The sequence below is a fragment of the Nasonia vitripennis genome (assembly GCF_009193385.2).
Source record: "Nasonia vitripennis strain AsymCx chromosome 1 unlocalized genomic scaffold, Nvit_psr_1.1 chr1_random0001, whole genome shotgun sequence".
Taxonomy (NCBI): Eukaryota; Metazoa; Arthropoda; class Insecta; order Hymenoptera; family Pteromalidae; genus Nasonia; species Nasonia vitripennis.
Window position 1 is genome coordinate 233960 of NW_022279587.1, and position 26220 is coordinate 260179.

Here is a 26220-nt window from a genome sequence, read left to right on the forward strand (position 1 = left end):
ATATTTTTCAATGAAACAAATTGGAGGTTATTTCTTACAAAAAGAGCAAGTATTTCATGGTGATTTGAAGAGTAAGGGTAGCATCCCCTATTTTTTAGGGGTTGAAAACATATTTTTTGGCATAATTTTATAATAAAAATGTTTAAACCGACTAAAAAAAATTGGAAAAAATGTTTAAACATCCTTAATAACAAAATTTAGTTGACGTCTTTCGGTGTTTTCATAAATATTATCCCTAAGGGGGTAAACCACCCCTAACACAAAATAACTGTAAATATGTAATTCAATACATAATATTTCGTAGAAAGTTTGTATATAGAGGTTTTCGAGGTCGCTGATTACAAATCTGTTATCAGATTTTGAAAATTCAAAATGGCGGAACCAATATGGCGGACGGAAATATCGAAAAAAAATTTTATATAATAAAAAAGTTTTAAACGACTAAAAAATTTGGAAAAAATTTGTAACTGCACTACTTTCTAGTGTTTTTCTTGTTATGAACTTATTTATTTTCCTAGAAACTATTCGGTGTGCTTGCTTAAATTTGAGTAACCAATGTTTAGAAGCTTTGAATCTAATATCATCAAAACTAATTTCTTTTTTAGCTTGTAAGGCCCATCGAATTATATCTTCATCATGGATAATTGAACCACTGTCGAGAGCTGCTTGAAAATTATCCAGGGTATACTGACAAATTTGTGCTACTTTTTCTCTATACGTGCCACCTTTATTAATTGAATAAGCCCAACGACGTAGCTGACTAATAGATGATACTTTTTTGAATCTGTTTTGCACTGTTTTGAGACTTAAATTTTGCTTCGTTTTGCTACTTCTCCAAAATTCTACAGCTCTTTTTTTGTATTCAAAATCTAGTTCTTCATTATCTGCTGTACATTGATTTGTTGGTGCTATATCCGGATCAGGAAAATGATGTTGCACTTCATCTTCAATTATTTCCGCATTATGGTCTTTATACTCTTCTTGAAAATCCAAAGAGTCATCAGTAATCATTTCTACATCGTTGAAATCATGTGTTGCATCTATTAAAATTTCTTTTATTTTTTCGGCCAACTCTGTTTCGTGATAATTCGTGACACTATCTGGTATGTTTAACGCTTGAAAGTATGCTAATAATAAGTTTAGAACGTTTAACGGATTAATTTTCATTTTTCAATCTAAAATGAAAACAAGCGGTAAAATTTATACAAGCTGTGTTTTTGCATGTAAGGCACGACTGCTACATTTCTACCAGAATAAAACGAGTGAATGTAAATTGAATCAAATCATTAATTTATGCATTGGAGAAGAATTCTCGTTCCACTTTGTGATGTTCGGAAAACTCTATTTTTGGTTTTATTCAACTTTTATTCACTTTGAAATTGAATAATGTAAATCTATATAAAATCACTAAAGAAAATTTTCTACAACTGTATGATACCACTGACAAACAAAAAGACGTACTGTTCGTACTTTCCGGCATCGAACTAGAATACCCACAAAACTCACTCACTGCCTAAAAAATAACACAGGCAGCTGAGGTAAACACTCAATGAAAACAATCTAAAAAAAGAACATACTGATTCGCACATATTGTCAACAACTTTTATGAGTGAAAGACATTTATCTGTGGAATTATCATTGAATGTACGATAACATTCATTAAACTAATGAATGCATATAAAATTCCCTTTCAATAACAACGTGTTCTTTAATTGCAAATGATGTTCGAGTATTAATATTCTTTTATGTATTTTTACCAATAACAAAAATTATCATAGTAATATAATAATAATAATAATAAGAAGAAGAATAAGCATAATTGCAATAGCAATAATAACAGTAATACTGATAATAGCAATGATAATGAAAAATAATAATAATAATTAGAATAATATTTATTATTAAATTTAGATTTTTTGATAAATTCATTAAATCGTAGCAAATAGTATTATTATGGAATTCCAGACTGTAAATATTTTACTATAGATACAATAATCATTACTTCGAGAATTCATCTAAAAAACTTTCGGCTTACGAAATAATTGTAACAATGAAAAACTCCCAAGTTTGACAACATTAAATTTTATTACAAAACGCAAAAGAGTTTGATAAACTAATTTTATTAACCTATGTTTTTTCATTTGCAAAAAAGTGTGGACTTTTTGAATTTATAAAATTATATAATTATGCAATTTATGAAATACTTTATAATTTATGAAATTACTTTTGAAATTATGCTAATTTATAAAAGCAGAAAAATAAATAATCTTTGATTGAAACATAAAACGAGACGTTATTTGTTACATACAAAATGATAGAATAAAATATCGGTAATATGTCTATACTCGTGTCTACGGTAAAGCATAGGCCTTCGGCTTGTCTGGAGGTTAGGGGTTTGGAGTCGTTTAGTTAAAAAGCACAACCATTTAGCCTATTTGTTCTTTAGGGGTTTAGGGTTTAAGGCTCTTTAGTTCACATGTACAGGCTACAAAGATCACACATTTGTAAACAAGTTTTTTTGAAAGTTAAAATTTTTTTTCGACATTTTCGTCCACCACATTGGTTTCGCCATTTTGTATTTTTAAAATCTGATATCAGATTTGTAAAGAGCGATCTCGAAAACCCCTATATACAAACCTTCTACAAAATATTATGGATTGAAGTATACTTATAGTTATTTTGTGTTAGGGGTGGTTTACCCCCCTAAGGGGAAGTATCTATGAAAAAACCGAAAAACTGAATTTGTTTATTATAGATGTTTACAAATTTTTTCCAAATTTTTTAGTCGTTTAAAACTTTTTTATTATATAAAATTTTTTTTCGATATTTCCGTCCGCCATATTGGATCCGCCATTTTGAATTTTCAAAATCTGATAACGATTTGTAATCAGCGACCTCGAAAACCTCTATATACAAACTTTCTACGAAATATTATGTATTGAATTAAATATTTACAGTTATTTTGTGTTAGGGGTGGTTTAACCCTTAGGCATAATATTTATGAAAACACCGAAAGACGTCAACTAAATTTTGTTATTAAGGATGTTTAAACATTTTTTCCAATTTTTTTTAGTCGATTTAATCATTTTTATTATAAAATTATGCCAAAAAATATATGTTTTCAACCCCTAAAAAATAGGGGATGCTACCCTTACTCTTCAAATCACCATGAAATACTTGCTCTTTTTGTAAGAAATAACCTCCAATTTGTTTCATTGAAAAATATTAATTTTAAGCCGAGATATTTAAAAAAAACGCTTTTTGGGGGTTAACTTTAGGGGAGGTTTTTACCCCTTAAAAGTGAAAATTAGCCGATAAAAAAAATACGTGTCTCTTATTTTTTTATGTTCTACAACATATATGAAAATCATCAAAATCGGTGAGTTCGGGTTGGGTACCTTTCCTTGTCAGTGCCCCACAATAAAAAAAAATTTTTGAGACGGCAATGCGTCTGTTGACCAAAACAATTTTTTATTTAAAGGAAAAGGCGGGCAAGAGGGCAGCAATAGAGAACATAGTCCGTGCTTATAAAAAAGTACAAAATTAATTTTCTTAAAGTTAATTAAAAAATCATTCAAAAACATAAAATACTCTTTTTCTATAAAAACTTAAATTGAAACGTAGCGTTATTGCTTTTAACAGGTAACAAAAAACGAATCGGCGTCGATGCCATCGTCAAATGAAAAGACAAGTAATAAAAAACAATCTTAAAATCTTATGCCGTCTTCGGCGAATTCTTCGTATTCGGCGACGGTTGCCTCGCCGATCTCTGACGCTGCGTAAACCCTGCGGAGTATCTCCGCGATTGTCGGTGGCTTCATGGCGGCATTCGGTTCTGTGGCGGCGGCAGAGGTTGTCGTCGAGGTAGAGGGGGCTGAGGTCGCAGCTGAGTTGGAGGAGGCTGCCCTTCGCCCCCTCTTCTGTTCGAGTAGGCGCCTGCCTTCCTCGCGCCAGCCTTCGTTACGAGCCTGGGGCTCGTATGGTTCGTGGTGGTTGATCAGGCGGCGTTTTAGCGCGACCAGCCTGATCTGCTGGCGGGAAGGGGGGCAGAGCCCTTTCTTCTCCTCTTTTTTCGAAGGCTGCTGCGGCGGCTGCTGTGATGATGCGGGTGCCGGGGTGGCTGTTGGTGGTAGCTGCGGCGGTTGCTGCACTGCTGGTGTGGGGGCTGGTTGCTGCGGTGTCGGTGCGTGCGCGGGGTGCGCTGGTGCTGGTTGTAGCTGCTGCTATTGCTGCGGTGGTGCGAGCGCTGGGAGCATCAGGTTTGCTCTCCCGGCGTTGTCCAGCGGAGGCAGGTGCACCACGGTGACGATGCGTGGCGCGGCAGAGGGCGTGGTTGGTCTTGGCCTGGCTGGGATATATCGACGCGGGATCAGCACCTTCTTTGCTGTGGCCGGGTCTGGTGGAGTTGCCTCGGTCCCGGTTTTTTGATCTCGCTTCCCCCAGCCGGGTGGTGTCTGGTAGAACCAGCCCTTCGCAAACCACTTGTTGTCGGGCATGAAATTACTGCCGCGGGTCGCGGGTATCTTATACTTTTGTGTCCAGCACTCTGCGTAGCCTTCAGCTAGCATCGCCTTGTTCACCTGCGTTAGCTGGTCGCAGATCGCCATCGGCTCTGTCTGCGATGACGACCCCGCTTCCTCGGCTTCGGCACCTGGGGCTCGCTGGTTGTTGGTGTAGCTTCCATTTCGACTGATTATTGTCAACTGAGCTCATTGCAGCACTTTTTTCGGCGCTTAGGCTTTTTGGAATTCGGCGGCTGGCTGCTGCCGCTGTTTTTGTTTTTTTTGTTAGGTCACGTTTAACGCTTTTATCATTACTTTGTTTCCTATATCTAATTCAAAGTGCTCCGCGTGAGCGTTCTTTTTCACCGCGCGTTTGAGAGCTATTCTGTGTGCTTGCTCGCATGCAAGCGATATTCGTTTTTCGTTAATTATTTCATCTTTTTCGGGTTGTATATACAAGTATTTTTCTCATACTCACATGGGTTTTTGGCCGAAATGTAATTCCGTCGGTGTGTAGTTCGTTGTTTCGTGGTGCGTTTCATTTATAATATTTTATATTATTTTCACGTATCGCGACCTACCATTATTTTTGTCGCTTACAAATGTACGAAAGAATCGTCCTAACTCTCTATGTACCCTTTCTACTATGTTGATTTGTGGGTGTCGGCTTGATGAGTATAAAAGTTTAATATTTTCGTTTTTTAACGCGTTTACAAATTTGTCGCTCGTAAATTGCGTCCCGTGGTCGCATATCATTGCTTCTGGTTTACCGTACGTCGGTATATAATCCTCTGTCAGTTTTTTAATTACCGCGTGAGCTGTTGCTCGACGGAGAGGGTAAAACACAACGTATTTACTGAAAACATCTATACTTGTTAATAAGTATTTTACTCCCCCCGCCAAGGTAGGAAGTGGACCGTAAAAGCCTATTGACAGTAATTCACCAGGATTTTGACTTAAGATAGGCTGTCACATTTCCTTGTATTTTTTAGTTAAATGTTTAGTGCGTTGGCAACTATCACATGTTTTTAAAATTTTTGATATTTTTCTGCGTAAGCCTGATACGTAGAAATGCTCGCATAGCATTTTATTTAATTTTCGCTCCCCTATGTGGCCGTATATTGCGTGTACCTCGTTTATAAAATCTCTTAACACGCTCTTTGGTATTACAATTTTTTATCGTTCTTTTGCTTTTTTATACAATACATAATCTATTAGCTCGTACCATTTAGAACTTTTTTCATCGTTGTTTACAAGTTCGTCGATTAGTGTACGCGTTTGAGGATCCCGCCTCTGGCTCTTTTCTATGTTTTTACATATATTCACGAGTTCGCGGCTTGGTTTTTGCTGGACGATAGCGGAAATTATGATTTCAGATTGGCTTACTGCCTTACTTTTTTCGCTTTCGTCCATGCGGCTGAGGTAGTCTGCTACTGCATTTTGTTTCCCTGGAATGTGCGTTGGATTTAGATTAAAGTCCTGGATCGCGAGGTTCCACCTCTGTAATCTCTGGTTGTTGAACTTGCAACTTCTTAGGAATGTTAGAGCCTCGTGATCCGTACGGACTCTAATTTCGATTGCCACCCTTAAATATGTATCGAGCTTGTTAAGTGACCACACGAGGGCTAGCATATCTTTTTCTGTAGTGGAATATGAGCTTTCACTACCCCTGAGTGTTTTGCTTACAAAGCATACTACTTCTTCCTCTCCCTCATCGTTCAGTTGAGAGAGGACCGCGGCGAGCGCGAAGTCTGATGCGTCTGTCGTCAGTATGTACGGTTTTTTGGATCCTCGTATTTTAAAATTATGTTATCATCAAAAAGCGTTTTTATTTTTTCGAACGCTTCTTGATGTTCGGTTGTCCAATGGAACAGTACGTTTTTTCTCAGTAAATTTAATAATGGTATTAGACTTTCAGCGAAATGTTTTGTAAATTTTGAATAGAAATTTATGAAACCGATAAAGCTTTGTAGCTGTTTTAAATTTTTCGGTCTTTTGAAATTACGAATTGTACGTATTTTCTCCAGATCCGGTCGTATTCCTTTTGCGGAAATATAATGTCCGAGAAATTCTATCTCTTCACAGAAAAATTTAGATTTTTTGAAATTCAATCGTAAATTATGTTCGATTAGCCTTTCATATAATTTGTCAAGGTGTTCGATGTGTCCTTCGAACGTACGCGATTTGATCATTAGATCATCTACAAATAGTACCAGAAATTCATTGAAATCCCACGTGGCTTCCGCCAGCCCTCGAATTAACGCGGACCCGCTTGTTTTAATACTGAACGGTACAACGTTGAATTCGTAGACGTGACTATCGACTTTGAATGCGGTGTATTTTCGAGAACTTTCTGCTAGTCTGATTTGCCAGTAACTAGCCGTGAAATCTGTTACGCTTGTTATTGGCCTATCAGCGCATCGTTGTAGTACCTCATCGATACCGGTTGTCACACAAGTTTTCACAAGAATTAATTTTTCCATCGATCTCCTCGATTGTGAGTTCGTATGGATTTTCATAATTGTTTTCATAATCTTCGTAAAGATTATTGAGATCCGTGTGGTATCCTTTTTCACTGTATCCACCGGCGTCTTGGATTGTTAGCGACGTGAACTCGTTACGCGGCATTTTCTTGTCTACGTACGTTATTACTCCGTCGTTATCTTTAACCGAAAAGAGAATTTGTTCATGTACCGTGTCTATTAACATTTTTAATAGTTTGATTGTGTCGAACCCGATTATACAAGGCTTGACTAGTTTGGGTATAACTACGAATATGATTTTTTCAGACAGTTTTTCGAATTTCGTATTTAAACGCAATTGTATTTTAAGCCGAGCCGATTTGCTACCCGTAGCGCCTTTTATGACTTTACCGCAAATAGGTAATGTTGGACAAAGCTTGAGAGTTACATAGTTTTGATCGTAAAATTCTTCAGAAATGGCCGTTACCTCGCTTCCCATATCCACGAGTGCGTCAACCTCTATATTTTCTATAAATATTTGTATGTCGATGTCGTAAGTATCTTTCTGAGGGGGTTTATTATTCCCCTATTTTTTGTTCCCACCTTTGTTTCGCGACCCTGATCCCTTGTTCGTTGTGTCGTCTGCTGGCTGCGTAACGTTTATATTGTGTGGCGTCTACGTCTTTTTCTGACCGGGATTGTTCCCTTATGGCTTGTTAGGCTGACTGTTTTTCGACTCATTGTTTCCCGCGGGTGGGTGGGTGGGTTTTTGATTTTGGTTATTTTGTTTGTTTTGCGCGTTCTAGTTAGTTTGCGCGTTGGCTCGATTTCGATTTGTGTCATCGTTATCGTAGTCTGCGAGTATCTCGAGAAATTTGTTTACTGACTTTATCTCGTGCCCGGTTACTGTACGTCGTATGTCTCGGTCGAAGTGCTCCGCGATCTTTTTGACGAGCTCGTGCTCTTCTAAATTTAATTCTAGCTCGCGGGCTCGACCGAATATGTATGTGGCATAGCTGACACGACTTCGAGGTCCAGGGCTGTACTGTCCGAATTCTACTTTTCGACCATTTGTTCTTTGAATTTGATTGTTCCAGTAGCGTTCCCTGAAGCGCGTCGAAAACGTCTCGAAACTATCCACTTCCGCTTGGAGTAAATACCACCAATTATGCGCGTCGCCTTCCAAGGCCTGAGATATGACGTATTTTAGCTCGTGGTCTTCCGGTTTGACCAATTTAATGTAATTGTCGAGTTCTGATAGGAACTTCATGGGTCTTTCGCTTTCGTGTAGACTCTCTTGCCTGTGCCTCGATAATTTTTTGCATACGCAGACAAAGCTCCGTCTGGGATGCTTTAGTTTCAATTAGTGTGCGTATATCCTTAAAATCTGATTGTAATTGTAATTTAGTATGTTGGCCAGAGAGGGCATCATAGTCCGACTCGACGGTCGCTAGCCTCTTTTTCATCGCGTCATGGCTTTCTTGCAAGTTATCTATGTCAATCTTGTTATTGTCACTCTCTTTTTTGATTCTTTCTAGTGTTAAGGCAAGAGCGTCTATGCGCTCGATAGTTTCGAATTGTTTGTGTTCTTTACTCGTGTTTAAAAAACTCGTACGTATATGTGGCTCTCCGAGTGAGTCCAAGTTTTCGTTAGTTTCTAATTTTTCTACTCGTTTTTCGAGTGTGCTTTGTTTTTTGTCTAATGTGGCAAGCTCGTATACTACAGCATCATTCCACTCTAGCTCTTTCTCCGCGTTGTCTGGATTATGTTCATTTTGTAACTTTTGAATTTCTTCTAGGATCGCTAAAGAGCGCCTGTTGTGGGTTTTACCCGCGGCTACAGCCATTTTTTTTTTTTTTTATTATGTGTTTTAGTATCGCAGACAAAGATAGAGAAAGGGCCTACGGGCCGTAATCGAAAGAAAGGAGAAAATAATTTGGTTATCTAAGGATTATTCAAAAAAAATTTTTTTTTTTTTTTTGATGCTTGAGATTGCCACATAGATGGGGGGAAACGTTACCGCGCTTTACATTAAGCTGCACGTCGGCTCGTGAATCGTTAGCTTACTCATCCCGTCAGTTATTTTCGAGACTTCCCGGTCGAGCGAGTCGAGTCGTGAGATCAGGATTCAGAATTTTATGTCCGTTCGCGATCGTTACGCTCCCTAATTGCTGTTACAACAACAGAGAGCACATCTATGTTGTGAAAAACCCCTAAACCAAACAAATAATTCATGGTTGAAGTACTACAATGCAGCAGAAGGAAATGCAGTTTTTGGCTAACGCTTCTACAGATAAATGATCTAATCCACTACTCCACATTGCACAACACAATGTACGAATGCGTGGTTCACGAATGTTCGCAATGTTTGACACAAAGCGTAAAACTTTGATTAAGAGTGCAATAGTTGCTCAAAAAATTTGTATCACATACGAATACGGTGCATGCAAAAATACTGACGCAAAGTGGCACACGGCTCTTCTTAGATAGGTGTATATCGCCGCATACCATGATATAGTAGAGGGGAAGGATGAAAAATGTACAAATGTCCGAGTAAGATGAATTTCCAACAATAGTTACGTAACATTTTATTCATAAAATGCAACATTAAAATTCATTAAAATTTATTGAAATTTTGGAAAATTTATAGAAATTTTTGGAAATTTTGGAAAATTTTGGAAATTCCGAAGTGCGTTGTGCGGACTGCGGAAAAGTGGAAATAACTGCTCCTTTTCTGCCCCTTCTCCGATGCTATTTGATAGGGACTACGAAGGGGGCCAAAGAGGGGCTAGGCGGGCTTGACAGAAAATGGCAAAAGTTAAAAAAGATCTAAAATGGGGAATGGGGTCGATCTCTACCCTATATAAGTTGACCATCACCATTTTTCGACCCTATATAAGTTTATTTCTCTACCCTATATAAGTTGACCATCACCATTTTTGGACATACCCCCACGCCTCTTCGACCCCCACCGTTGTTCTCTCTCTCTCTCTCTCTCTCTCTCTCTCTCTCTCTCTCTCTCTCTCTCTCGCTCTCTCTCTCTCTCTCTCTTTCTCTGGTGAGTACAGTTGACAGCTCTGCTGATCCATCAGTTTTTTGTACTGCTTTTCTACTGCTTCTTGCCTTCGGGCCCTCTTCTGTTGTAGATAGTTGCACGCTCCTTTTTGCAACCTTCACGTCTATCAATAAATCGCCGAAGGCTGCAATTTTTCTCTATCATCTTTTCTACAGTAAACTTTCTACACGGCTGCTAACCTACAAATCTGCTTGGCTTCGCTTGGCTTGTTTCCTCACTTGTACGGCGTCTCTTTCTCTCCGCAATCAACATCGTGGCGACATCTGCTGCATCGTGGGAAATCTTTCAGGGCGACATCACACTGATCGAAGTCGGTACTTTCACGCTCTTTCCACTAACGCTCCATCTAGCCGTAAGAGTCACAACACCTACTCTTTCACTCCATCTATAACTTATCATCCTCCTACAAATATCTGCTTTACCGACCGCTAGTAAGTTATCGACGAAAAATGAGTATAAACAGCGAGAAGAGTGTGGAAGTGCCTTTTCAGCCATGCAGCAGCTGTAAACAAACTATACAGCATGAAGACCCCAAAAAGTATGAATTTTGTGGTCTGCACTACCACGTCAAGTGCCAAAACACTAATAACATCAAAACTATCGTGGTGAACGACAGGCAGATTATAGCCTATCCCTCATGTGCAGACATCAGCAACGCCAAGGGTGCCAAACTGAGGACTAAATCCACCTCTGCGACAACATCAGCAACGGGAGTAACTGCAACAACAGCAGCAGAAGAATACTCCCAAACAACAGCAGCCGGTGAATAAGAAGACGAGGTCAGCACCACCATCAGCCAACACATCGAGAAATCCCTCACCAACCCGCTCGGCCAGAGTAACAACACCTACGCCGTCCGTTGAGGCCGCTTTGAGGGACATTCGCGGAGGCCGCTTTGAGCATTGCTCAAATGGAGGCCCTCAAGACCCAGAATATCGTGTCGGAGAGGATTTCTAAAATTGAGCAGCGTCTGGGCCCGCTGGAGAAGCGACTTAAGGCCCTCGATGAGCTTCCTGCACTCAAAACTCGTATACACAATGCTGAGTCCACCATCACCGAGCTGCAGGCACAAATCCAAGATCTGTCATCGAGGAGCCCGACAATGCAGCAGGACAACGGCAGCACTGTGCCCAACACTGCGGAGATTTGCAGCCTACGCAGTGAATCGGCCGAGGTCAAGAGGCGCCAGGAGCAGACCTCGAACTGTGTGGTCGTTGTCACGGGTTTGCACTATACCCTTGAAACCTTGCTGCACCTCCTCACTTTCTCAGTTGTAAAAGCGCTTGACCCCACGGTCCTTAGAAGAGACGTAGCATCCGTCAGGACCATGGGGAGGCTTCATGCTACAAACAGCTCCGCCAGTGGTGACGGCAGACTGCCACCAGTAGCCGTTACCCTATCTTCAAGTGCGCTTGCACGCTCGATCTTCATCGCCAAAGCCCGGAAACACAAGCTACACACTAGCGAATTGGACGCTACCTTGCTGGAGGAGGCTAAAGCTCTGAGTCCTGGACATCAAGGGCTCATAAACATCAACGAGCTGCTCCTCTCAGACGTCCATAAGCTGCGTACAATGGCTAGGCTGGAGGCCAAGAAGAGTCAGGGCTGCCGAACGTTCGTCAGAGAAGGGAGACTACATGCGCTGCAACGATGGCAGCGAGCGTGCTACCATCATCAACACCGACGCCGAGCTGGAGACTTTTTTAGCCCGGTTTTTGTGAGGATCTCTTCTATGAGGTATCGGCAAAGGGAGTCTCTCCTATCTTCGTGGGGGTTGTGTATCGTCCACCTCATGCTCCATTCTTCCAAGGCTCTAACTTCATAGACCAACTAACAACCCACATGCACGACTATTCCACGAAGGTCATAATGGGAGACTTCAACTCTGACCAACTTTCTTCATCTGAAGATGTCAAGTTCATCAAGGCCTTCATTGATGAAAACTCCCTTTCATCTGTTCCTTATGGTGCCACGCACCACAAACAGGGCTCTGATACCTGGCTTGACTTGTGTCTAATCGACGAGCAGGATCGCCTGCTGTCATACTGGAAGACAAACTCACCTTTCATCAACGGTCATGAACTTATAACGGCCACTCTCGACGTACAGATTACACGATACGTACCTAACACATACTCTTACAGATACTTTAAAGGAATCAACGCCGAGAAGCTAAAGGACTTTCTTAGTGCATGTTACTGGTCATCCCTCTTCATCACTCGACGAATGCATATCCACACTTAAAGCTAACGTCACTAACGCCATTAATCATCTCGCCCCATTACGGACTGTGACACTAAGAAGACATCGTCACCTGTGGTTAACCACTGCTCTTCGCGACCTTGTATCTGAGAGAGATAGACTTTACAGGCGTTTCAGGAACTCCAGGCTCGATTCAGATCTCCGCATATATAGGCTAGCTAGAGACAATGCTCACAAACAAGTCGAGGAAGCCAGGCTGAATTATTACTATTCACGCCTGTCAACCTTGACTGATGTTGCCGAGATCTGGAGAGAGACTTCACCATCTGGTTTTAGCACAGATGAACTCAACAAGCATTTCAGCTCGATCTTCAATGATCCGTTAGCTCCTTCTGTTGAGGATTATCTTCTCACCCTGGAAAGTCTTGACCTCCCGGAGCATTTCGAGTTCAGCACCATAACGGAATCGGATGTGTTGGCTGCAGTATCGCACTTCGACACTCAGGCCAGGGAAAGCGACGGAATCCCTCAGTTTGTCATCTCAAAAGCATTGCCAGTTCTTGCTCCCCTACTAAGTCATATTTTCAACCTGTCTCTGAACGAATCCTGTTTCACATCTGCCTGAAAATTGTCATTTGTGCGTGCCCTCAACAAAGTCAGCTCACCAACAGCCCTGACTGACTACCGTCCGATTTCACTTCTCTTTTTTCTCTCCAAGGCCCTGGAGTGGCTGGTGCACAGGCAAGTCTCACAATACCTTGAATCAAGACTCTTACTAGACAACTTTCAAACAGGCTTCCGCACTGGCCACATCACCCATGTCGGGGTCGGGATAAACAAAAAGAAAGTGACACTTCTCCTCCTCTTTGACTTTAGCAAGGCGTTTGACACTGTATGTCACGTCCGGCTCCTGAGAAAGCTATCCACCTTCGGCTTCTCTAAGCAGGTCATCCGCTGGTTTGCCTCCTATCTCACTAGGAGAGAGCAGGCCGTCGTTGGTGACAATAGCGAGCGTTTCTCTCCGCGGCGTCCCGCAGGGCTCCGTCTTAGGTACCTTGCTGTTTGCATTGTACATCAACGACATCGGTTTCTGCCTTGATTCCGATGTTTCCCAACTTATCTATGCTGATGACTTGGAAATTTACAGTCAATGCCACCTCGAGGAGCTCGATTCTTTATCAAACAAGATGAGTGCTAATGCTGAGAGGATAATGGGCTGGGCTGCGCAAAACAGGCTTAAACTCAATGTTAATAAAACCAAAGCAATTGTCCTGGGTTCCCCTTACTACATAAATTTACTTCCCTTAACAGTTAACACTTTCATTAATATCGGGGGTGTCCAGGTCAGCTTTGAATCCTCTGTGCGTAATCTGGGATTGATGCTTGACTCTAAACTAACGTGGAAGGAGCACGTTACACAAATGTGTAAGCGTGCTCACTAGCTAATGTACACGCTCTACTTTTTCAGAAAGAGTACCATCTCAGGTAGCGCAAGCATCTTGTGCAAGCGCTCCTACTTCCGATTATCGACTACTGTTCTCTTGTATACTGTGACCTGACGCAGGAACTCGACTTAAAACTACACAGGCTCGTTAATACAGGAATTCGGTACATCTATGGCGTAAGGAGAGATGAGCACATCTCCCCTTACAGGCGGGAGCTGCAGTGGCTAACCACTGCCGGATGCAGGAAGCACTTCACAGCTTGTTTCCTACGTAAAATGTTTAACTCGGTCGTACCACCATACGTACTGGCCTTTTTTGACTTCCGCGTCACACTCCGGCTTGTGAGGGGTGAGGTGTCAGCTCTAGAAATTCCTGCTTTCGCGACGGAGATGCTGAGGAACTCGTTCCATATCAGCGCTTCATACTTATGGAATAACCTGCCATCACACATCAGAAACACCTCATCCACCGTCACTTTCAGAAAACTTGCCAAGGATCACTTTTTTCAACTCGAAAATACATAACTCATACACAGTCCACGCCCACGCACACACCTACTTTCTCGCTCATTGCACCTTCACTATCGCCATACTCTCACACTATACATACTCTAAACATACCTCAATCTATCGTTATTTCTTTTCTTACTTTGTAATGCTGTAAACTTACAATCGTACAATATAATGTACGCAAAATAAAACTAATCTTGTTGTACCCTTTCTTAAGGGGACGGAAACACCTTAAATTGTCAAAAAATGAAAAATTCAATTTTTTGTTTCTATTTTTCCTTAATTGTTTAAAAAATGAATAAAACTATTAAATATATTCAGGTATAATGTAAAAAAGGTAAAACAATGTTTATATGTGCCATATTACCAGGTATGACATTTCTTCGAAGGCCCAAATTCAGAATTTCCATTTTTCAGCTACCGCAGACTTACTTAAGATTTGGACTTTGAAGGGCACTTTTATACTGATAGATATGCTTCAAACACATATAGTTTCCAGATGAATGTGGGGTTTTGCAAAAAAATATTATGTAAAAAGTTGTATGGATATTAACATAAAATTTGTTACTTTTTAAAGTAATTAAACAATTTTTGTTGAATATTTTCAGAAAACTTTTTTAAATAATTTTGTTTTCCTCTCATCGTTGAGTCTTACCCCATGACAGTTTAATAAATTTATCAATTATATTTTGATGTCTGCATACTTTGTGTGTGTGTATGTTTTTTTTATGTGGTGTAGGCAGAGCAAGGTCTGCGCAAGCGGGCCTGACACCGGGTCCCCACATGCACCATCATTAAACGATACTTCTGTAGGCCCGTTAATTGGCCTAGTTGGCTTCTTCTTTAATGTTTGACATTTTTATACATCCCCCATCCACCAAAGTGATTAGGGGTTTAGGATCAAACATGTCTTCCTCATTCTGCATCGTCAAACCGTCTGTTTTCTGCAACATCATCCAGTCGTCTACTTCGTACAGCATCGTCTATTCATTCTCTTGACAGACTTAATCCCGACACCTACTTTTCTCTGCATCGGGTGAGGGAGTCTGGGCTCAACTTAGTTTACCTACATTCGTCAGCATCAGACAGGGAAGTGAGAGCTTATCTCTGTGACCTACGTTTCTCTGCATCGGGCAGGGGAGTAAAAGCTCATCTGTGTGACCTTCGTTCCTCTGCATCAGCACAAGGAGTGTTTCGTATTTACGACTTGGTGAACTTTGTCTAGCAACATTTTACCCAGCTGTTTCGCCTTGTCTTTCCCTTCTTTTCTATTTGTCATGTTTAACCTTCCTGAGAATGGTCCTTACGTTGTTGTTTACTGCATACCAACCATCCTTCGACATGAACATAGCTGTCATCATTGACTCCGGTGTCACTCTGGTCTGGAAATAACACTCGAGTTCTTCAAGCTCTATTTGGAATTGGGAACAGGCACAGAAGACATACATACAAACAGACAAAGCAGTTTAGACGGTCCTCTATTTTAAATCTGAGAAGGTACGTCTGAAAGCATCCGTGCCCCGTCAAGAACTGTGTGAGGTAGTAATAAATAACTATATATTTTGTATATATATAAATATATATATATACCATTTCGATACATTTATACAAAAACTTGGAATATACACCTTTTAGTATTTTACTTATACCTTTGAATGTCGGTTTTAGAATTAAAATCTTACTATTTTTAACGCAGGATGCTCCCGATAAAAAATATCAGGCATATGACTGAGTTCAGGTTGAGCATGATAGAGGCGGCGCCGCACCGATCAGCTTAAGATTATTGCCGAACTCAAGTGGCGAGAGCTTAATAAAGTTGAAGCCAAGCTTGGAATGTCCGCACAATACTCTCTTGATCTCGCTCTTAGTGTTGCAGTCCAGCATGTTCTATAGAGCGATTGGTCGGTGCCCTCTACAATGCATTGGCGTGAGCTGAGTGTCCCAGGATAATTCCTAATAAAGCACGCTGCTGTGTCCATATTCTCTGTATCCAACATTCACACGTCTCGTCTATGTCACTGGCGATCTATGCTAGTACTTGAGTCGTCCTAACGGACGGTCACCGCTTGGATACAAAAATCTTGAAGGGCGTTGCACTAGCGATTGCATGCGTATCTTCTTTGTATAATATCTCGAATGCCGTCGATACTACTTCTGCAACCTTGATACTTGAAATTGAAATGCAATACCAATTATGCATCAGAACTTTAAATGCTATCCGGGAAATTTTATTTAAAAATAAAACAACTTATTGATCTTTAGTGACTTAGCAGCAGAAACAGAAGATTCCACTCGAACTTAAACAAGTCCAAGTGCGTATTTATTTAGGATTTTCAAGTCATAATCATAGGAGGTTATCAACTTACATGAATAACCTTATATCTTATGACATATCCTTGGATTTTTGTACTCAAAATCGCATGGCCAAAAATTTCAAGAAATCATGGCAAATTAATTTTCAATCTAAATTATTTTGCTAAAATCGAAAATTTTTGGAGCAAAATATTATGATCATTAAAAGATTTCATTTGTTAAAAATCGAAAGTATTATATGTCGCGGTGCCCCCCAAAGGTACAGTATATAGAACTTATACTTGCCATCAGGGTGCTGCCACGCCCCTTGATTTAAAGCTAAGTTTCTATACTGTTTGATCTATCATTAATTTTGACTTACAAATATATGAGATTCTGAAATAATATCTCATGTAAGATTTTAGAATTGGAAGGGGGGGGGGGTAATTGCATGGGAAACTTCTAAAACCAGTAATCACGCAAGTGTTGGAGTATGTATGTACGTAAGTATAGCTATAGTAACAACTTGAATGTCCGTGGGTGCACCTGAGTCTTCTATTATGGTGCAACGATCTGAAAAAAAATCAATAATCTACGTGATTTTAAATTCTAAAATTAGTCTTTGGTATAAGGTGAAATAAAATTTCTTGAACACCATTAAGTAATACAAATTTTTCGCTCCAAACTTCCCTTGAACAAAATTCTTCAAACCTTTAATTTATAATTTTATAACAGTTATATATGTTTTCATAAATATGACTTTGCTAAGATAAATCTCTGTATACACTGTTTTCAATTGATTAAGACTATATTATTCTAGAGTATAACAATGCGCCAATATTTGGTGGTATATTGTGTATTAAGGAAGTGTAGAGTTTGCAGCACGAGTTAAGGAGAGTTAGCATAAGTACGAGTCGCCTTCGGCTCACGCATTTACAAACTGCAGACTAGTATTGCAACCACACACGGTCAAAAAGCCTACTTAGTCCTTTGTGCAAACCATATCTTATGTAACCCTTTGACGTTTTTTTCACGTATTTTTATACTTATTAAGTGTGGCTGACGTGTGTATTTTTTGACATGGCAACCACGCGCTTGTTCGAATATGTTACAAATGTACAATAGGTTAAAAATCATTTAAAATGCGGGCAATAAAGTCTTTATTGCCTGAATATCTGTTTTTGATTGTCCGATGATAAAAAAGAGTCACTTTAGGCATGATTATTAAGTACAAACAACGCGACAATCGTTCATGCGTTATATAAAAATAATTAAACTACACACTCAGAGAAATATTGCTTATCTTACCTTTATCCGCAGATTTCCAACAGGAAATGATTTGGTAGACGGTTGTTCTCGCGGAACGTATCTATAAAATTCTCGGCCTGATTTATACCACTTAACTATGTACAAAGGATCACCTTCTGTATCGTACAAACAGTATAATTTTGTACTATCGCCCTTTTTAACTGCGAATGGTGTTTGAATTCGAACTTCTTTAAGACCTATAACAAATGCTTGAAGCCAGAAAAAATAAAAATTAACGGCATATATATATATATATATATATATATATATATATATATATATATATATATATATATATATATATATATGAGGCGTTTCGCGTCACAAAGGCCACCCAGGTTGGCAAGAATTAAGAGCCACCAAATGAGTAGCACCGCGGTTCGAAATGTTCGTATACACGTATATTTTTTAAATAAGATGGGCCTTTCTTGAAATTTATGATGCATGACCCAGTATGGCCCCCGGAAGTGACACGATATGGCTCAACTTTTAATACTTGGTCGCTGCAAAAACGACTAGAATAGGTTCGTCAATTGATACTTAGGAGTTTTGGGGGTAGCTGAACACATCTATGCTCAGATTTTTAAAATCCAAAATGGCGGACCCGGTATGGGTCACGTGACCGGCCAATTAACCCGAATCTGCCCAAAACGACTAGAAACTTCTTGTTCGTGGGTACTCGGGGGTTTTCATGGTTGCTGAAATCGATGCCAGCATTAGATCGACAAAATACATATCGTCAATTCCTACGAAGACTAGCACTTTTTAAATCCCTCTGGAAGAGTAGTACTTTTCATTTTTCGTCGCAAAGAGTAACACAAGCGAAGACTAGCTCGTTTCAAGTCTTTGCCGCGAAGACTAGGACTTTTCAAGAAAATTGATGGTATTTATGAACGCCAAAGTGGTACATAGCAACATTCACAGGCAAAGAATCAGCTAGTACAAAAATTATTAAATTATCATAAGTTTTTCTCACACTTAAAAGAGCATTAGTTTGAGCCATGAAACGTGCTACTCTTCGTGGCGAATAACCAAAAGTACTAGTTTTCGGTGCGAGATCTGAAATGTACTATTCTTCGTAGGGAGCGACGATATAATATTTCACATGTATTACTGCAATTGTAAAACATTAGGCAAAATTTTACGCAATATTTTATTTAATATTTTTACATATTATTATTATGTAAAATTTTCTTATTTCTTTCGATAATATCCTATGTAAATTTTTATGTGAACAGTAGGTATATATTCTTTAATTTCATTAATTTTTAAATATTTAACAGATTTTGGCTTTGTGTATAATACTTATATAATTTATTATTGCTTCAAATAATTATTCTAGTAAGTGAAAGTTTTTCTTTGCTATATTTAATTATGTCAAGTTTTGATATTATATGTATAGTGTATTACGTAAATCTTCTCTACACTATATTAAAATTTTATATTTGGTTAATTTTGTAACAATACAGCAACACTCCAAAACTTGTAAAAAAATTAAATCTATTTTATAGTAGAAATGTTGTTTAAACTTAAATCATGCAGGTTACCGAAAAAAATGCCAAATGTATTAAATTTCAATTAGTTTTTAGAAATAGAAGAAATTAAAAAATGTCCGTCCGTCCGGATTTTTTTGCATTTATTTCACAAAACTTGATGTATTTTATAAACAAGAAACTATTAATGGTATAGACAGGTACATATAATAAAAATATACATTCCTACTAAAAAACATTTTCAAGATTTGCTCCAGGTAGATTGTAATGTATTTGTTTTTATATTTTTAACATATATATATATATATATATATATATATATATATATATATATATATATATATATATATATATATATATATATATATATATATATATATATATATATATATATACATGATATATGTTGTGACGAGCGAACCCAAATTCGTATTTCGCGCGCTCGCCATGTCACGCGACTATTTCATACGTGAGGGCGACGTTGCCAGCTTGGCGGTATTTGGGAGGCACGCGTGGAATCAGCGTGCGAGATCAGATAGGCACAAGCGCTAACGTAGTTCGGACGCACGATTACGATACCGGTACAACACCCGAAAGTTTCACTTCGACAAGACGTGAGCAGCTACACCATTCAGAGGCAATCTTCTGGAGGAGACAACCCAGGCCAACATCATCTCGAGTACCCAGGGTATCCCAGCAACGCTACTGTTTCGACCAGGAAGGACGCCTCCTGGACGACTAGGATTTTTCCCGTCAGTTACAGGTGGATACATGGAGACCGAGCAATCGACGCGCGCACGGACATCGTAAGTCACAAACATCAGCTACTGCGCGATTATTGACAGTTGGTAAGCTGTGCGGGTACCAGCTCCAGCTCACCCAGGGTACCCCCCTCTTTTTACCGGTTTCCCTCAGCCGCGCTCGTGTAATAAAGAGCGCGCCCTCGCGTCAGAGTCTCATTCCGAGTTGGCGAGTCAGTGCAGGTCCCAGCTATGCCAGCCGGTAATAAAGAGCGCGGGCTCGTAGTCGGCAAGCCAGTGCGGGTCCCAGCGGAATATCACAAAAATTTATCCGCGGCCGAGATTTGAACCCGGTACCCCCAGTACAGCAGGCCGAGACCTTACTCTCGACCCACCGCCGCACTTTTCGGTCGCTCGCATATAAGCGTACTCCTCAGTCTCCGAAACATCTTCCCACTCCATGTGAACGTTGGTGAGATAATAGAGTTTCATGATTTTGACATTTTGCAGAGCGCAGGTAGACTTGTAGGCTCCATTGTGATTGATGCATACAGTCACGATTTTCGGCAAATCTTCCGAGGAATATCCGTAATCGCAGATATCAGTGGCAGTGAGATCGAAACGTTCTTGCCATCGTCGCCGTAGTTCTCCTCTGACGAAGATCTTGCTGGCGTCTCGAAGAGTTTCCTGGAGCAGCTTGCCGACCTCGGTGTAGGCTATGTTGCCCGATGACCAGGATAGCCCGTGACGGCTGCGCTCTAGCCACTCATTCTCCTTCCTATACTTTTCCGTGAGTCTTCTCCAGGGAAACGGTTCTCGAATCAGCAGGACTAGAGGCTCGCTCTCGTCCGTGAGCAAGACAATAGTCAGCTCCTTGAGAACGAAATCGTTTCCAGGTTGCTTGAATATCCACAGCGTACTCCATTACACGAGCTTCTTCACGTCTCCGCTGACAGGACGGGACGGATGAGACAGTAGGTCGAATTGTTGGCGGGAAAATTATCACGTGACTCGAATTCCAGATGAACTCCGACATGTGCGCTCTTCAACGTTTCGCTCTGCTTGGGGCAGTCGATAACGAAGAGAGGTATGTGCGTGATAAAGTCCGCCTTCTTCAGCAGCGGCTTGGGATTCTTGTCGTAGTAGGCGTTCTGGAAATTTTCGTACATATTGCAGCAGACGACTTTTCTGCACGTTCGACGCGACAACGTAGGGCATGAGCCACTCGATTTTCAATAGTCCAATATTGATGTCCTCGTAAACGTCTTGTCCAGCTACTTTTCTGCCAGCAGTCTGCGTCACGGCGTTCAGATCGCTTCGCGATCTCATCAGTATGAGCTCGTGCTTGACGTTGACCACGATAGTGATTGATTTGCGATAATCCTCGGCAAAGCCGAGTATCATACTGAGCGGTATGTTAAGATCGAAATAGCCGGCATTGTTGGTCACTTGAAACATCTCCTCGACGTCTAACCAGCCGGCATTTTCGAGCATCGAGCTGATTGGGATTGAAAGAAATCCAGCCTTTTATGAGCGTGCTAAGATCGACATTTTTAGATCTGTCGATTTCCACGGCATTCATTTCGTATCGAATCTCCTCGAACATGTGGCATATCGCGTTGTTGACCAATCGCGTGCGCTCCACGGTGCTACCATCGGCTTTTGCCAGTTTGCTGTAAATGTGCAGCGAACTGCGCGATGGAAGAACGTATAGGTCTTGATATTGAATGGCTATGCGTATCTCGTCGCTGTTGTTGTATCCAGATGGCGTGTAGGGCTGATGAGCGTGTAACCCGTAATGAGCTATGGACTCGTCGAAAGCCACCGGCGCCTGTATACTCAGAATCTCCTGCATTATTTTATTTTCCACGAGGACGTACTCTGAATTTGAGACTCTTCAGGAAGTCTACGTTTTATCGTGTTAGCGCTTTGGCGATTCGCTGATGACTGATCTCGCTGCGTCTCGTCGGCTTGCTTATATAGCCAGTTCCGACTTTGCTGCTGTTGTAAACGATACCCATTATATCTGTTTTAGGTGTAATCTGATGGTGATTATCTCTCCGCGAAAATTAACCAAGCGATTGTCTTGATCGACTATGCGCACTTGAAGCTGATGTGTGCTTCTCACAGTGATTGGTAGATAGATCAATTGCGAGGGAATTTCGATGCTCTTGATGTTCAACATGAGTACATCTTGGATACAACCTACGCGTTAGTTCATCTGCCAGCAGATAAAATCAATAACAAGTAGGATTGATCAGCTAGCTGATGCTAATGATAGCCAAAAATTGCAAACATTTGCATGATACATCAAGTAATTTTGCAGCTGCAACAATTTCAATTACAACTCAAATAGGAAAGATGCACCCAGAATGGAACTACTTATCGAATTTAAATATATATATATATAAACTATAAATTTTGATCAGGGCTGTGAAAGTTGCTTAAACAGGAGGAATTACTTGTTGTTATAGGGGCCTTTAATGTTCTATGCAATAAAGCCATTAATTTTGCAAAATAACCAAACTGGAAGCAAAACAGTAAATAAAAACTGATATTTTAAGCTTTTGTGAGCGTTTGATAGCCTTACATTTAAAAATCAATAAATCACTATACTGGGAAAACATGTCTTGGTCCATATTGGGATAAAAGTGCGTTCATGCGTTAAGGTTATACGGCAGAACAGAGCAAAATATACAGATAACTCCAACATTTTCTAAAAGTTCAAACTTCAAACTAAACTTCTATGAAAGTAAAAGTCATTGAATTTGCCTAATATTGATCTGCGACAACGCAAAAATTCTCTTTCTACAACTTCCAAAGCTAGGAACTAATAGCGTCCCATGCTGGACGCATCCTACAATTTAAAAACTTAAAGATATTCTATCGATGGCATCATACATTTAATTGTATATTATGCAACGGATACAGGAAGACTGCATTTTCAAAATAAAAACGAGTTTAAAAAATGCAGTCTTTATGCGCACATTACATACGATATTTTATATCACGAGAGCCAAAAATTCACATTAATGTTGTGATTTTGAGGTAAAAGTAGTATAAATTGTATATAAAATTACAAACGATTATTATATTTGAAGAATATTTTGGCTCCCTTTGGCTAATATTATTTCCGTGTACGAGCAACCTATTCGTACCAACAATACATGTGAGAATACAAACCTGCATATTGGTAAGAAAATTGGACGTCACCCTAATATTTGGAACTACCTAGGTAATTACAAGAAATTTTACTCAACATGCCTATGTCATAGGCCCTTTTTCATGCTTGAAAGTAGCATAGAAAATTGTGCATTCGAAGCGTGTTTAAACGTTTGAGTTTAACTGAGGAAAACAGTATAGTGTGCAACTAAGAAAAAAACTACTACTACTACTTTTGTCCCTAATTTTAGGCCAAAAAACGCGAATATCGTGCATCGTTACATAGCAATTTCACTAATTATAATGGATTTTTTAATTTTTTATATATATTATATATTAATGAAAAAAATTAGGAAAAAATTAGTTTTCTATGGTAGACAACTTTTGGTCCAGGCAACCATTTTCAACACACTGCAGCAGCTCAAATTGGAGTTTTTTCCTCTTATTTTGATCCTGGTAATATGGATTTTCCGTTTGTGTTTTTGGGCAATTGTTTTTGGGACATGTCGTTGAACAATGTCTAATTTTCACATAAATTAAATGGTCTCAAAAACGGTGCGTCTAGACCGATTTTGCAGGATCATTAATTTTAATGTACTATAGAACAAGAAAAAAGTGGTCACAAAGAAGTAGCATCAAATTTTCTTCAATCGAAGTGTGCACACTGCACGCTAACCAATAGTATACTTCGATACAAGTGCGCGAATTAAGCGATTTTCGCACGGGTATAGTTTGACGATACACCTGTGCGTGCTCACTTTGTGTACATGAATCGAACTATATTTTTTAATACGACGAGCGCAAAAAACGCTGTTTTTTACTGAAACGCCGTTTCCAAAGCAACACCATGTTTAAATGAGAAAAATGTGTAACTCCGAGATCTTTTGAAGCATAAGGGAACTGTACAAATTTGTCATCAACTTTTTACAATTCACAGTTGTCTAAAAAGTATATTAAATTTATCATGATTTACAGTTACGATGTACAATCAATGAGTTGTGCTGGATAATAATATTGATGAGCTAAACGCAAATGAGGCAAGAGCAGAAGTTGAATTTTTGCGTGAGAATCTTCAACAGAATCATGGAGCAGGTATGAGGGTGACAAGTATGGGTATATACATGTATGATGCATACACTGTGCCGTCATTAGTACCGCGACTTTATTATATTTTGAATTTGCTTTTTAACCCATTTACGTTTTAGTAATTTTGTGGCTATATTATTTGATCTGTTTTTGATGCTTATCTATTTTTATTATGCTATTTCAAAGATTTTGATAAAATTGTATTAATTAGTATAGCTTTTGCTAAAACATTACTCTTTAAGCAAAATAATTACTATATAAATAATTAATTCATAATTATTTTTTATTAAGTGTAACTAAAAATTTATAGAAAAAAATTGTAACGAAGTACCAGTATTTTTAATTATTACTAGAGTTGGAACAGCGCACGTTGCGCGCTCTAACCTGAAAGACGTATAGACTTCCTGACTTAGATGCATACGCACTACCATAAGCCCATTACTGGAAGTCTATCTTGACTTCACAATATCCGGTCATACACCTTCTTAGATACGAAGTGCTAGTATGATCAGCGTATACGACGCATACTATTATACGTTCATTGTTATTAATTAACTTGATAAATCGATGCCTGAATAAAGGTTGCTCTAAGAAGAGTCACCTTTAAAATTCTGATTCTTTATATCAAAATGAGTGCTAGTGTTCAACTATACAATTTTTATATTAACCAGAATTATAAATGGGGTGTTTGTATTTTCCACCGAAATTGAGCATACTTCCACTCAAGCATCGTAATTATAATGTAGTTTAAAAATAATAAGTAAATTAAAATGCATTCCGTATTGAATCCTGTTCCATAGGAAATGCTTTTGAAAACGAGTACATCGTTAGAAGACGGTGACGAGACCACGTCGGGAGAGATCGGCAACTCATTGCAACTATTGTTGCTATCAGATAAGTCTTTCATTTTACATAATATTTTGTTAACTCTTCTGAGTGGCAAAAGAGCTTGTTGCTTCGTGTTTAAGCCAGCTTCTATTTATTTCAGCTTATTGGAGATACTATGCAACTAGAGGACGGTTTCGTACGTATATGCTGAATTTGCTTGGGCAAGAGTTATCATGGTGAGTCTGATAATTTATTTAAGTAACACATTAGAAAACTACACTAGTTTCTAATATTCATTCGCAAAGTGTTTCATTTGTTATATTTTAATTTGCACCACAAACGCAAAATGTCATGTGATAATTGTTCTTATTTTACTATTCTTGAGTAAAGTTAAAAAAATTGTATACTGTTTCATTACACGTTAAGATTAGTGAATAATTTTGCGTCAATGCTCATGTGATATTAGTACAATAATTTCTTTAATTTTACTTTGATTACTCGGTGCACCACGTCCGTTACTCTATAAATTTATTTTGAAAATCAGAAATATCTTAAATTCAATAAAGCTTTAATTAAAAATTGACGATAGAAATGTATGCTAAGCACAAAATAAATTGTACTTATCTTCTATTAAAAAGAACAGTCGATCTCTATGTGTCATTTGAAACCAGTGACGTGATTCTATAAACATATTCACATGTCAGTGTAAGATCTGTTCAGAGGTAATATACTGAATATTTGATATTATGGTTTAATATGCACTATAGTGAATTATGCATTTAAATTTTACACAAATGTTTTACAAATTGTGTAAAAAGAGTCTACCATGACAGTTTTTACTCAACTGCTTTGGTTCGCACTTTCGCAGTGGACCCTATGGCTGTGGCGGCTTCAAAAATCATATGCGTACTAATATGTGAAAGATAAATCTATTTGTTAAAATAACAACCACTTAATTTATTGTTTAGTTTTGAAACAACCTTACATTTAAATATTCAGCTCTGTAGCTGTGATAGTTTTCGAGAAACACAAAAAACAAATTGTAAAACAAGTACACGTAGTTGATCAAGAATAATGTTTTTGAAGTTACTCGAAACCTATCACAGTTGGAGAA

The 26220-nt window shown here is 39.1% G+C and overlaps 1 protein-coding gene across 8 annotated transcripts in view; it reads right to left on the minus strand.

Moving 5' to 3' along the window:
- LOC116415961 overlaps nucleotides 1-26220 on the minus strand; it is a 203300-nt gene that overhangs the window by 128737 nt on the left and 48343 nt on the right. For 4 of the 8 annotated variants that reach the window (XR_004345096.1, XR_004345097.1, XM_031921990.2 and 1 more), the window contains exon 2: nucleotides 17798-18006. Coding sequence is in view for 3 of the 8 variants with exons in the window: in XM_031921990.2 (XP_031777850.1) it covers nucleotides 17798-18006 (209 nt within the window). In the remaining 5 variants the exon portion in view is untranslated. The remainder of the gene's footprint in view (nucleotides 1-17797; nucleotides 18007-26220) is intronic. The other 4 variants (XR_004345100.1, XR_004345098.1, XR_004345099.1 and 1 more) reach the window with 1 other exon arrangement.